Genomic DNA, 15,140 nt, shown 5'->3' on the forward strand with positions numbered 1-15,140 from the left:
ATAGTTTATAGTATAGTCTGTTTTAATTATAGTATCGTTTAACAGGATAGATGAAAGACTTTTTAAATCAGCATGTTTTGCATTAGGACACAAAGAATAAATACACACTCACCCCATTGGATGGTTGGGGTCAGCTGGAATGGACCTAAATCTTTATCAAAGACCTGATCACAGGCAGCTTGTTGATGAATTGTCGTCTCAACCGTTTCGCTGCACATTGATAATGTGGCACCCGTCGTGATGGCTTCCACATTGATTCGTGTACAAAACAAATGAAAGAGGAGAGCAGACATAGCCCGGGGTGATCTAGTTGAGGAATAAAGAACACCATAACCTGCTGTGACCTCGCCGTTTGCAAATCTGACAAGCAGCCAATCAGCAAAGCGTCAGTGTTTCAGATGTTCTTCATCCTGCCTGCTTAAATATACAAATAAAAGTGTCTAAAACCCCAGGTAAATCTAAAGGTCGACCTTTTTCCATTTGTTGTAGGCACAGAGCCGCAGGATGCACCTGCACACTGGCTTTTTATTGATTTTACGTCGGCTTTCAGACTCCTCCATTGGGCTCATAGTTTGGCTAATTGAAGCTGATAAGGGTAAAGACTTCATTGTAACAAATGTGATTTCTGATAAGACAAAACCTGACCCTAATATTTCAGGAAAGAAGCTCTTCAAACCAATAGTTATGCTTTCTCTGCAGCGTGTGAGCCAGATTTCCATTTTTGGATTAGTATTTTAATGTCCAGTTAAGTCTATTTAAAGTTTCTTTCCATGGCACATTAAGAAGAACCTCAGTTAATTAAAGTAGCGTTTTGAAAAAAAAAAAATGTAATCAGTGGTCTAAATCAGCAATAGATACAAGATTTTCCGCCTGTGAAAAGCCACATGCCTGGATGCAGAAACCCGAACAGAGTGAGGTGCAGATCAACCCGACAATGGCTTTATTTCAGGCAAAATGTTGCTTGTTTTGGTCCAAGCGTGTCTGGTTTGAAACAACTTCAAATTGCACTCTTACCGCAACGTTTACACAACTGACAGGGGAATATACGGCCAAGACTGGCAGCAAACTTGTTTAATTAACCAGCCACAGACATCGGCTTTCAGCTAAATAAATAACCAAAGCTGAGGCTTCTGGAGCGCAGCAGAACTGAAGGGAAGAAAAAATGTTTGTGTTCAAAGATTCAGCAACAACAAAGTATAAAGATAGTGTAGAGAAATGGGCATTTGAGACTAATAATACGTCAGAAGAAGGCTGGTGGAAGATCAGACAATTGCTACGCTTACATGAGAGTTTTCATTCCTCTTTAACTCTGAATAAAAGTTCATTCCACCTTAAACTGACGAAAAATAACCATGCGAACACCTAATTTCTAATACAATAGTCTATTCGAAATTAAATTTAATTCCGAAGTGGCTCATTTATTCGCATTTTAATTCCAAATTATTTAAGCCGGAATTATTAATTCTGAATTAAAAAACATCATGTAATCGTGCCCAGTGATTTTCATTCTTAACTATACAAAGTTCTTAAGAAAACGTGACAGTCGGTACAGTTACATGATGTTTTTAATTCAGAATGAAATAACTACAAATTAACAGTGTTCTTCTACGAGTTTACATGGACATAATAATTCCAGATCGAGGTTTACATGAAACACGGCCTTACTTAATTCTGCTTTAGAGCGGCGGGTTGGGAAGGGTTCTGACTGGACAGGGTATGGGCTCGACATTAGTAAATATACTAGAATAAACAAGGTTTGCTTCCTTCTTCTCGTCTTTTCAGCAGTAACATGTAAAACTACACAAAAAGAACCAGTTTCACCATATTTTGATCATAATTTTGAAGTACCAGATCGACACGAGCATACTACTTCACTTTTTTTTTCATCAGCTGAGAAGAATAAAAGACTTCCAAAGATGGGAGGAGAAACGCATGATAGATGGCATCGAACACGTCCGTAACAGTTTTGATGTTAGAAAGTTACGTAAAGTGTCTTTAAGATGTAATCCCGTGAAAATTATGAAATGATCTGCATCATTGTTTAACCAGCAGTCATCTGGCTGCTGGTGTCCACCGGGAGGCAGAAAGACAAGTATCGTAACGTGTACAACCAATCGGCAGCCTCCAGCAGTCAAAAGTGAAGACTGTTCGATCCCAAAATTTGCAGTTCCTCTCTCATCCACTAGGGCAGGGACCCCCAAACCTGGTCCTGAAGGTCCGGTGTCCTGCAGGTTTTCCAGGTGTTTCTGATGGAACACACCTGACTCAGACTCAGACAAGCTCTGTACATGTCTGCTAAATACACATTGATTTGAATCAGGTGCGTTGCAGCGAGGACACTTGGAAAACCTGCATAATACCGGCCCTCGAGGACCAGGATTGGGGATCCCTGTGCTAGGGGCTCCAAAAAAGCCCCATATTACTTTCATTACAACTTTTATAATTCATCTGTTTAGAGGTAACTTAGCCTGGAAGTTGGGCATATGTGGTACAACGACAAATCCAGAAGGAAGAATAAGATCATTTTTCAACCAAGGGGTGGTAGAAATTCACTTGTTCATTTATTTTAACATTGATCACTGCACAACTGCCAAGTTTCCTCTGGACAGACCAACCAGTCTGCAAGGCAGCATGTCCTATATATATCTCCTATATATGTATTTCAGCCCAATAATCTAATCACCTCACATGTCTGCAAAGAATCAATCAAGAAAATTAATCACAAAACATGATTTTGAAAACGGCTCACTTTCCATAATTCAGCACACAAATTCATAATTCAGAAAGGTTAATTTTAACATTCATATACTTTTCAGTGGTTGTCTTTATACCCCTAATCACTCCCCATCAATTATTCAATGAAGAACAAGACCCGCCCATTCACACTCAACAGCACTGATTGTAGGCAGGCCCTGTCAATGAAGAAAAACTGTCTTAGGAAAGGAATGACTGACATTACTGAAAATATAAACATAAAAAAGAATGTTTGGTAAACATAACTATAAACAGGGGAAGCGCTTCAAAACTTAAGGATCTAGTGCTTCCTAACAGCATAATTAGGGGCGTGTCCTTTTGATTGACAGGTATCCAATGTCCTGGGCAAGAAGGCAAAGCGTAGCACAACCGCGGTTTTTAGCCGGCTAACAGCGTGCCTTGGCATTCACTCGGCAACCGTTAGCATTCATTAACTCCAGGTTCGCTCGCTTAGCTCTAAGCTACATGCAGGTTGGTTTTATGGGCGTCAATAATCCCCCTTTTTTGTAATTTTTGATAGTTATGACACACGCTATGCTTCCAAGATGGCGACAGTGGTAACTGACCAATAAGCTTCAATTCAGCTCTTCAGAAACCTACGGGTGACGTCATGGAGACTCCGTCCATCTTTAGTCTGTATCTATGTGGTTTTTAACAAAGTTTCTTCAATAACATGATGCAAAATGTCTCAAACTGTACGTGTCAAATATGATACATATGTCATTATGGGGCTAACTGGTTTAAACCATACCTGCAAACATCCTGGTTTCATTCCAGTCACATCCCTCTATATTAAACCATGCTAAACACTCCCCTCCCACCAAGTAATGAAGCTTGTCGCTCTCTTATCAACCCGAACAAAGTGCAACTACCTGCCACAGGCTTTAAGGTAGAGCAGCATGAACACACACACTCTCACACAGTCTAATTGGTGTGACTCCTCAGTGGTTATCATCATTCGGAGGTTTCATTGTCTTAGCTGTAGCAGCGGTAATTAGGTTTGAGAACGGCCAGTTGGTGGGATTGAAAGATGTGAAATTGCCTCTCATGAGTTCTTACAGAGTGCTAAATCACATAACTGCTTTGGTCTGCTGTGTGTGTGTGTGTTCACATCAAATCATTCCCTGAAGTCTTGTCCTCATTAATTGAGCAGCAGTCAGGATTTCCGTTCTTGATTCTCAGTATTAATAATTCGCCATTAATATGCTTCTTTCTGTAAGTTTGGCAAACTAGTTGCAGCAGTGGAAGAGGCTGTCAGCTCACCGTCTGCTGCTGCTGCTTTAATTGAGCTGACAGTTGGACATTTTTGTCTTTGTTGCGGCAAAACGGGTTCCTCTGCTTCGTCTACCTGCTGCCTGATAGAAACGCAGAGCCAGGAGGGTCTCTTCTGGTCATAGAGGAGTCGTCTCTGGAGGTAGGGGCTTTGAAGAGCAGAGATGGAGGAGGGGAGACCTTCACGTTATATACATAAATATGCTGAGTCCATCTTCTTCCCAAAGTTAATAAGTTCATTCTTATTGTGTTTCTCCAGAAAAACTTCCCATCACGTACAAACTCTCAAACCACTTTATCAGGTCCACCTTTTTAGTACCCGGTTGGACCCAGTTTTTTATTCAGATCTGCCTTCTGTCATGGCATCATAGATTCATCAAAGTGTTGGAAACCTTCCTGACAGGTTTGTCTCCATGTTGACATGAAGCATCGCACAGTTGCTGCACATCCATGATGATAATCTCCCGTTAAACCACGTCCCGAAGCTGCTTGGGTGGATTTAGACTGTGGAGGCCGTTGGAGAACAGCAGCAGAGGTGAATAATCAGGTGCCATCAAGTAAAAGTCCAGTCCGACAGCTGCTCTAGCCAGTAACTAAACCAGTTAAATTTAATTAACCTTCAGATTTTTGCAAGCGCTCAAAAACTGCCAAAATACAGTAACACAGTTCACTGTTGGTGAACTTGCAGGGCCACATTTAGAGGACAATGATGTGTCTGAAGGTGAATGTTTGAGTTATTCTTCAACGAAGAGATCATTGCTTTGTTTGTCTGCGAGACTAATCGGTACGCGGACCGAGTAAAAGATGCAAAGGGGGACAGAGCAGGACGATCCAGTCGCGTTGCTCACTTTGAATTTCAAGGTAGAAAATAACCCCTGATCTTCACCAGGATAAATTTTTGTTTATGTGGTTTTTTTTTTCAAGAAATATATGTAAAAGACAATGAAAAAGACACTGTGAACATATTTTCTTCTTTATTACAACAATAAACAAGCAAGATATGTGCTTTTGAAACAGGTAGGCATGATTTTTTTCTGTTTGTGAAAAGAATGCAGTTTTATGAGGAAAAAAACATCATTCTTTATGCATCGTGAGGTTAACTCAGCTCCACTGCAGGTAGATGAACCCTGTGGTGAAAACACCTGTTCTAAATGCACAGGTAGATCCAAAAACATGGCAGGACTTTTCCTTTATGGGACCAGGATTAAACACCTCTGTACAGCAGCGATCCTGGTCCTCGAGGGCTGGGGTCCTTCAGGCCTTCCAAGTGTCCCTGCTGCAACACACCTGACTCAGACGAGCTCCACACATGTCTGTTCAATACACATTGGTATGATTGTCCTCCTGTTTTTAGCTGACAGGAGGGGAACCCGGTGTGGTCTTCTGCTGCTGCAGACCATCTACGTCCAGGTTGGACATGTTCAGATGAATGTTCTGCAGATCTTGGTTGGAACCAGCGCTGATCTGACTTCCTGATGCATTTGGTTGTGTGTTAAAATCCCTGTAGATCTCTGAATGTTTGAAATAATATTCATTACAAAGAAAGTGGAGCCAATCATAACTTTATACATTTTTCCATCCATCCATCCATTTTCCACCACTTATCCGGGGTCGGGTTGCGGGGGCAGCAGCCTAAGCAGGGAAGTCCAGACTTCCTTCTCCCCAGCCACATTTGCCAACTCTGCGATCAAAGGTAAAGAATGAGGATGCGGTGGGGGGATCCCGAGGCGTTCCCAGGCCAGCCGAGAGATATAATCCCTCCACCGTGTCCTGGGTCTTCCCCGGGGTCTCCTCCCAGAGGGACGTGCCTGGAACACCTCACCAGGGAGGTCCAGGAGGCATCCTGACCAGATGCCCGAGCCACCTCAACTGGTTCCTCTCAATGCAGGAGAAATAACTGTATTTAAACAGTTTTCATTTCACATACTGACATAATGTGTGACAAGAAACTTTTACTAAGGTTTTACACCAGTCAGCCCATTACAGGAAGTAAAACATGTCCTTTTCCACTACATTAAGGTTTTTTTGTAGCTGTCCAGGAGTTATGGAGGAATATTGTCCAGTTCTCTTTAAGCTTCTTAATTAGTCAATTAATTTATTTTATTTCTAACTAAAATAAATATATATACATATCTATGCATACATATGTACACACATATATACATACACATACATACTAAGAACATAATAATGATAATAATAATATTATTAATAGTAGTAGTAATTATAAAAAATAATATTATTAATAATAATAATAATATATTTATTATTTTATTAATAATAATAATCATAATAATAATAATAATAATAATAATAATATTGCATCATCAAATCATAACTAAAAGAAGTTCGATAAAGGGAGTGGGAAGTCTTGATTAGTAAATCTCTTCCTCACAATATCCATGTTCTACATACTACATCTTAACATCTTGATTGTGATCACCAACTGGTTTGTCTTAAACCAAACCAGTTTTGTCTTAAACCAAACCAGTTGTTTACAAGCTGACAGTTTATTCTCTGGTTCTTTTTTCTTTCTTTTTCTCTCGGCCAAATTCTCTAACCGGATTTTCTTGCCTTCATTTCCAGGATTTAACCAAGCAGCTGGATGAAGTGACCCAGAATTCGGAGATCGTGGAGATCCGTCAGAAGGAGGCCGAGTGTGAGCTGGAGGCGGCCAGAGACCGAGTTCAGCAGCAAGCCACTGAAATCCTCCTCAAAGCCAGTAAGAGCCTCTTCTTTTCGTTTCTCGTCGCCCCAGGATCCAAGCTGCCATGAAAACGCGTCAGAAATCTCACACGACCAGCTTCTCTTGTCTTGTTGGAGGCATTGCAGCCTGTAACTTTTTAATGGTGTTGCTGTGTATCCAGGCTAATAGCATCCGCCGTCCCTGGAAGGCTGAGGAGGACCTTTTCACAGCAGTTATTTCCAGCATCAGGTGTCCGTTCCTGTACATCGCAGCCTGATTTAATAACTTAGGATGTGTCTCTGTTAGGACTCTATGCAACAGCATTTTTTAAACATGAGAGTCGGATACATGTGAGCAATCGGAGGCACTTAGCGCAGAATCATTTGGCTCATTGGCTCCATGAGGTTGTTGTTCATAACCAGCGTGTTTTATCCTCTGGAGCTGCTGGATGGGAGCGACTCGGATAAGATCCGGTCAGCGAATGCAGACACGATGTCATCTGCCTCGTGGAGCCTCTCAGAGGAAACACGGTCAATTTTCTCTTTTATAATAATATTTTTAAGAAGTTTAAAAGAAATTTTAGCCATTTTGGCTCTGATGAGGATTTCTATGTAGATCTAAGTAAAATGCAGTGAGGATGAGTCAAGTTGGCTGATACATGTTTAAGTTTTAAAGAATCATTTTAATTTGACTTTAAACATTTCTTTTTATCAATTCTTTTATTAAATTTATATTTTATTCTGATGCATTTTTGTAAATATACTGTATGTCTGTTCATTCATTTACACCAATGCTTCTGGGATTTATTAAAGATACTATAAATGTATTCAATTAAACAAAAACAGGTCCAAAATAATAATAAAAGAAAAAAACAACAACAACATGAAAACATCTGGATTACGATGTCCCCATAAACCCAATTTACTACTGCACGTTGATTATTTCTGTTAATAGTTATTGATTAAATGGGTATCCCTGATTCCATATTTTGCTTTATTTGATTATATATTGTTATATTTTAGGCTTTGTTCCGAATATTTAATTTAATCATTTCTTTTGGGATTAATACAGTTGTGTTTTTCTGTTTAATTTAATTGGGTTAAAATGTGGAGACACCAGATTTTTGACATCCAAATTCACATTTTCTTTAGACCAGTATCGGTATCGGCTCAATACCAAGCGTGTGTACTCAAGTATTTTATGAATACTTGGTATTCATAAAAGTGTCCCAATACCACAACCGATACCACACTAGGCAAGCTATCGCAGATGTGTTTGATGACATGCTTTGGACATGTTTCAAAAGAAATAAATGCCTTGAATGTTAAAATTTGACATTGTTTGTTACACTAAAAGTTAGATATATGTTTCAAAACCACACATTAATAGTTGTATTTAGGTGAAATGTGCAAAATCAGAATAAAACTTGTTAGATCTGTAATGTTATTATATATGTATTGGTGAGGTAACTTCAGAAAGGATAGGTCATTTATTACAACCTGATGAAATCTTACACAGTTATAACAGCAATAATAACCATAGTCACAATAATGTTCACATAAACAGATTTGGTATCGGCAGATATTCACATTTCAGCTATCGGATCGGAACTTCCAAAAAGTGGATTGGTGCATCCCTAATTAATTCCTAAAAGGCTGTTAGCTTAAAACATGACATATGTGAGGAAAATATGCCACACACAGGAAAAATGTGAAGAAACTGGACAAGTGGAGGACAAAAGAAGACATTCATTCATTCATTATCCTAACCGCTTAATCCAATTCAGGGTCGTGGGGAAGCTGGAGCCTATCCCATTAGTCTTAGGGCGAAAGGCAGGGTACACCCTGGACAGCTCGGCAGTCCATCGCAGGGCCAACAGAAGACATGTTTGACCTTAGAACAACTTTGGATTCTGTAACCGAGCCCTCCAATGATTGAATGCAGACCAAGGGGTCCTCGGGAGCCAGGAGATCAGCCTCCACCCGTATCCCAGCCAGCCTGCCACGGGGACCACCGTACATCGGCCCAGAAGGCGACAGAGAAAGCGCCCTGTGACCATGAAGTTCAGGCCCCAGGAAGCTGTCCCCGCCAGGCACCACCCCCCTACAGGCAGACAGAATACAGGGCCCAGGACCACAGGAGCCCATTAGCAACCAATCTCTCCCAAGTCAGAGGTCTGCAAGGCCACCAGGCGCCCCTGGATGGGAGCAACCACTCTTCACCTTTCTAAAACTTGAGATGACCCAACTGGGGTCCTTGGAGACCAGATGGTGGGAAACTATGCGATGATGGCTGTTTTATGGACCTTGCTGAACCTTCTGCAGAAATACCTCGGTGACTTTGTTCTGTTTCACGTCATCAGAGTTGTCTGGAGAGGCGATACGTACGTCTCGTGCTCCGAAAGTTTCCAAACACACATGGTGGTTGCAGATAAACTCCTTTCATCATGAGTTTGGAGTTCCAGGCAGAGTCCTAAATAATCGTCCCAGAGCTGAAAACGTAACATTTCTTTCCTCTGAACTACTTCAGAAATCCTCTGGGAGCCACGAAAGTCGTCCATGTTGGTCAGAGTTATTGTCCAACCTTTGGCAAGCCTGAACGCTGTCAACAACAGTGTCTCTGTGCTGGTCACGTTGAGATAAACATGCCCAGCAAAGACAATGTGCTGATAGCGATAGCTTTGTTATTCACCGTGCACCTCTGCTTCGTCCTGTCACAGGTCAGATCAGCAGCCTGCAGGCCACCCAGATGACCCAGGAAGCGGCCATCAGGGACCTGGACAACGAGCGGAGCCGGCTGAAGGACAAGGTGCTGAGGATGGAGGAAGAGCGAGAGGCCCTGCAGAACCAGAGCCAAGCCATGGATGAAAGACAGAAACAGCAGATCCTGTCCCTGGAGAAGGTGTGTGTGTTTTGTATTCATGTCAGCCTGGACGTATCTGTGCTCTGAATAAGCAATAAGTCATCAAGATGCTGTGGGGGAACTTTTCTGTACAAGAACTTGGATGAATTCAGCACTCATGCTGTCGATGGGAGCTCTTTCCGTACGAAAACACGTCAGATTAATCCCCTTCGGTTTAGATGCAGGAAGGGAGCGGGATAGCATCGCGCCCGTCCGACGGTCTGCTGTAGGTAGCCTGCATCTCTGCAGAGATGCCAGATAATCATGCATGATGTGAAGCAAACAGAGTTTTTTATGTGGTAAAAGGCAGCCTGACGTCTAACGCTGCAGGATTTACAGTGAAAAAGAATAAATTAATGATTAGATTAAATTCTGAGCTGCCTCACCGTAACAGAAAACCGTTTCATGTCCTTGTTTTTCTTCTTAATTACATCTATATGGTTTCCTCCCTTCCTTCCAGTGAAGTTTGTTTTTTTTTCTCAAAGCCAGAAGATGTAAAATGACTTTTTTTGTTTGAATTATTGATATATTTCAGGAGATTTTCCAAGTGAATGTGACATTTTTCGTTGTGAGCGTATATCTGCGCAGTGTGGATGATTCTATCCCACCATCTCTGTTGTTGTTTGTCTGTTCGAGCGTCCTTACATTCCTCATTCTTTACCTTTGATCGCAGCGTTCCTACCTAATCCTGTTAACTACCCTTCAGCACAGAAATGTTCTTCATAGATTATTTATTCTATTTTTCATTTTTACTTTGTTTCCTGAAACAGCATCAGTCTTAACTCTGAAAACTCAGCTGAGCTGCCGGCGCCTCCGAGCACAGTCGCTCAGGATCGGTAGTGTTGAACTCTGTGGAGGTTACGGAGGTTTTCCAGGCATTTCCATCCCATCCAGGATGTTTATAATCCAGCTGCAAAATGTTGTGTTTATTCAGAAACCATATTGTTAATGTAGAATGAGTGATCTGTGACAACATGGTACTTTAGCAAATTTTTATCATGAAAAAAGATAACTATCACCACTGTGTTGCTAACAGACCTTTATTCTGCATCAGAAATTATGATCATGTTGCTTCCTGTCAAACTCTGGAGCAGTGAGACTCCTTATCGTTAGTAATGTCCAATCAGGAGCAGCCAATGACAGACGAGTAAAAGTTCTACGTCTGTACGGAAGAATAAAACCAAAAAGATGTTTTGATGCACGATGTTACCCAAACCAGAGTTGTTTTGGTGAGGATAGTCTGTAAACTATGAACCCTGAAAGCCGAAACGAGACGGACTGATACGTAGACACCGCTGTTGATCTGTTTATTTAATCTGTTCTGTTTTCTTGTTTTGGTTGGATTTCACGCTGTTATTTCTGTTAATTCATACATTTATTTTTACTAAATCTGAGCCTCATAATCTGACAACTGAGGCTGTCCTGGAGAAAATCCTCTGTATGTTGACTATTCTGCAACGTGTTGAGCTTCTACATTTACATTTAGTTAAAAATAAACCAGGCAGAGCAAGAATTTTTAATTCTCACATTAAATATTTTTGTTATGATGCTTTTCCATTTTATGGTCTAAACAGCATAATAAATCATTTGCTTTCAGTGTACTTTATACAAACCAGATTATTTATGGTTTGATTTTTGCAGCCTGTAAATTTGAAAGATTAGCAGAAACATATATGTATTTTAACTTTTCTGCTTATTGTCATGTACTCCTTTTAAGATCCCTGCAGACCAGAATGAGCTCATTAAAACTCAAAACAACTTTTGATTCAGCTCAGATAAACTGTATAAAACGTACATCTTCCCGCTTCATTTCAAAGGGTCTTGTACTGGAGTTTTTTTAATTTATCTTGTTTGAAAGAGACTGAAAACTATGGAATCAAATTTGTTTCAGAATTTCCAAGCAAAACTTTTTAAAACTTAAGCAAAAAGCAACAATTAAAACCAAAACTTTCTAAAACTTAAGCAAAATAAATTATCTCAAAATCAAAAATGATCAATCATCATGAAAACTATTAAGCTTTTATTTGGTTAGTAGTTTTGGTTTAATTTCTGACACAAACCTTTCATGGTTTTTGAGTGACACAGCTTTTCAGCACACAACTTCTCCATAAAAGTATACTCTAGACTAGTATCTGATGCAAACTGCACACTTAGTGTTAAAACAGACATGGGTGTAAACATAACTCAAAGCTTAATTTGGCATACATATACAACATCTGGGCTACAGCTGTGTCACTCAAAAACTCACCAGCCAATCAGAATGCGCCCCTGACAAGAGCCCACCCATGAAAGGTTTGTGTCAGAAATTAAACCAAACAATCGTGAATCAAAACCAAAGACTGTGAAGCGCAACCAAATAGAAGAGAGAAAGAAGAAGAGGAAACTGCAAGCAAAACTACTCAATTTAACTAAATAAAAGCCTAAAAGTTTTCATGATGATTGATCATTTTTTATTTTGAGATCATTTATTTTACTGAAGTTTTAGAAAATTTTGGTTTTAATTGTTGTTTTTTGTTTAAGTTTTAAAAAAGTTTTGCTTGGAGATTCTGAAACAAATCTGATTCCATAGAAAACAAACAAAATACATTTGTTCATTTATTTTCTTAACTGATTAGTGTAGTTAGGTGTTGCAGGGCCGGGAGGCAGGAACACCCAGGACATGCCGCCAGTCCATCGCAGGGCCCACACAGAGACAACCATTCACACTCACTATACAGAGTAAACATTTAACCTAACATGTATGTCTTTGGATGGTGTGGGGATGCTGGGGAACTGGGGAGAATCTACGCATACATGGGGAGAAAAATCTCCACACAGAAACACCACCGTTCAAACCAAATCAACAACCTTCTTGCTGTGAGGCTACAGTGCTAACCACTACGGCACCGTGCAGCCCAAACACAACCATGAAAAATAAATCAAGAAGCATAAAAACATTTACAGCTTGGCATCCACCAACCATATGCATGCAAAAAGATGCACATAAAATTATAATAAAAACAAAAGTTTGCTCAAGTGTGATGAAGGGTTAATTGTGCAAGAAGTTTGAAATGTCATGTGGTGCAGAAGTGAGGAAAAGCTGACCTCCAGTCACCAAACAGCTGAAACTGTCAAACCTGTCCATCACCGCTTTTACAAACTTTAAAAAAAAAGAAAAAGAAAAAAACGGCGAGAAAGCCGCTCCTCCTTTTAAAAACAGGCTTAAAGGTCAGATGATTTGCGGAACAGTTTAGTCAGCAGAGCGACCACTGCAGACAGTAAATGTCAAGTGTTGCTGCTTCATGTGTGTTTTCCCATCCTTTTATCGCTGACATTTGTGTAGTGTAATCCTCTGGGAGCCGCGGGAGTTCTCCCTCTGACTGCAGCTGCTGTGAATTTCAATGTCTTCCTCAGGATGACGGACACCTCAGCTTTACAGCTTCATCACTGCACCACTGTCTTAAAGCACAAATGATTTTTGTAAGGGAATACTAATGCTGTAGCTTTTTTATGTTATAAGTTTAAAAAAATATCTGGAAAATTAACACAAAAATAAGCATATCTGATGAGTTTATTTTACCTTTTACATGTAAAATATTGTAGATCGAATCATGTTTTGACAGCGTGCAGAGATGTTAGTTATGGCCGCTGCAGGATGCAGCTATGAGAGAAACACAGGAGATGATGTGTTGAGGGATTATCTGAAGGGGATATGTTGTCATTCATCTGATTGTTCATCTCCCATGTAGGTAAAACATGAGATCTTAGTCTTTAAAAGCCCTTTCATCTTCTCCTGTGAACATTTACAAAGAGAAAAAACGTGTCAGAACTTTTACTGACAAAGTTCGTTGAATGTTTCTTTGATATTTTTTGCTAAAAGTGAAATGTGTTAATCCACCCGAATAGTGACCCTCATTTGACTTTTGTTGTTGAGTTGAGTAGTCACATTGATGCTCCTTTACGTTTGAAATGGTGTAATACGTCGCAACCATCACACTTCCATGCATCGCTTATGTTACCTTAGTTGTTCAGTCAGTTCTTCCACTAGTGGGCAATGAGTTCAGTGTTTCTCCACACAGTTTAACACTGGTTGGTCGTAGTTATGTTCTGATATTTTTGTTTAATACATTCCAAAAACACCAGAAGAAGTAGAACAGTGGTTGGCAACTGGTGGCCTGCGGGCCAAGATTGGCCAGCCAACAATAATATCTGGCTCACCAGATTATATTGATAGAACCCCCATATTGATAAAGAGTTATCTGTCAATGTGCAGACATGGTGCTGCTTACAGCGCTGTGTCAACTGAACAGCTTGGCCCCTTGAGATAGGTGAAGCTATGAGGGAGAGAGAGAGAACCACAGCGCATCAGCTGCGTAGGAATGAAGTTAGCTGTCTGTTTAGCATTTAAAACCAAACAGCTCTTCTGGTTCCAGCAGAGTCCTGTGTCAGCTGCCTCACCACTGCTGGGTAAAGTGAAGGAAGCTTACCCGAAAGCTAGCTCCAGCTAACTGCTACTGGTTAAAGTAAAGGAAGTTTACTCTGACGCTATCTGCAGCTAGCTGCAGCTGGGTAAAGTGAAGGGAGCTTACCCAAAAGCTAGCTCCAGCTAGCTGCTGCTGGGTAGAGTGAAGGAAGTTTACCCTTAAGTTAGCTCCAGCTAGCTGCTGCTGAGTAAAGTGAAAGAAGTTTACCCTTAAGCTAGCTCCAGTTAGCTGCTGCTGGGTAAAGTGAAGGAAGTTTACCCCGAACCTAGCTCCAGCTAGCTGCTGCTGGGTAAAGTGAAGAATGTTTACTCCGAAGCTTGCTCCAGCTAGCTGCTGCTGGGTAAAGTGAAGAATGTTTACACCGAAGTGCTCTGCAGCTAGCTGCTGCTGGGTAAAGTGAAGGAAGTTTACCCTTAAGCTAGCTCCAGCTAGCTGCTGCTGGGTATAAAACAAAGTTTAATTATTGTCATCAAATGTTCTGTAAATACAGTCACGAGAAGGACCCACAAGGACCCACAACAATTGATAATCATGAGTTTTATATCATACTATAAATCAACTAATCTGTTTCAATACCTTGGATTCAGTTTGAATTAAAGAAAACATTAGCTAACAAGAAGTCAAGGAATTATAACGTAAGTCATTACAGCAATATTAGGCTGCTTTTCTTTTCTCCTTTTTTTCCATTTATGTGTTCCTAACATTCCTCGGACGTAAGCAAGCAGATTCACCTCCACAGATGCTTCTGCTCCGTCTGTTATGTCTCACAGTGGGAAGCTTGTTTTCTGTGTAACACCGCAGTCTTGCTTAGTTTCAGCTGGATTGTAAAGCATCATGATAAGCATCTGATGGGAATTTCTTGCTTTGTTATTCTTTTTATGTATTTTAAGCCTTGTTTACAGGCATGTTTATCAGCTTCAAGTGCCTTTGCTGTTTCATTGTACCTTATAGCTCCGTCTACCTGCTGATTAGCACATTAGTGTTGTGCATCGTTCATCTATTTGCACATGCTTTAATGTGCACCCTCATGTGAGAGTGAAGTCCACTGAGCCAGTATTCTGACA

At 40.5% G+C, this 15,140-nt stretch overlaps 1 protein-coding gene across 1 annotated transcript in view; it reads left to right on the plus strand.

The window, feature by feature from the left end:
* Nucleotides 1-15,140, plus strand: part of fam184ab (family with sequence similarity 184 member Ab) — a gene marked incomplete at both ends in the record, with an annotated part of 199,826 nt that overhangs the window by 92,647 nt on the left and 92,039 nt on the right. Inside the window, 2 exons of the mRNA XM_079254953.1 lie at nucleotides 6,613-6,748; nucleotides 9,432-9,613. Of these exons, the coding sequence (XP_079111079.1) occupies nucleotides 6,613-6,748; nucleotides 9,432-9,613 (318 nt within the window). The remainder of the gene's footprint in view (nucleotides 1-6,612; nucleotides 6,749-9,431; nucleotides 9,614-15,140) is intronic.

Source organism: Telmatherina bonti (assembly GCF_933228915.1).
Source record: "Telmatherina bonti genome assembly, chromosome: 16".
NCBI lineage: Eukaryota > Metazoa > Chordata > Actinopteri > Atheriniformes > Telmatherinidae > Telmatherina > Telmatherina bonti.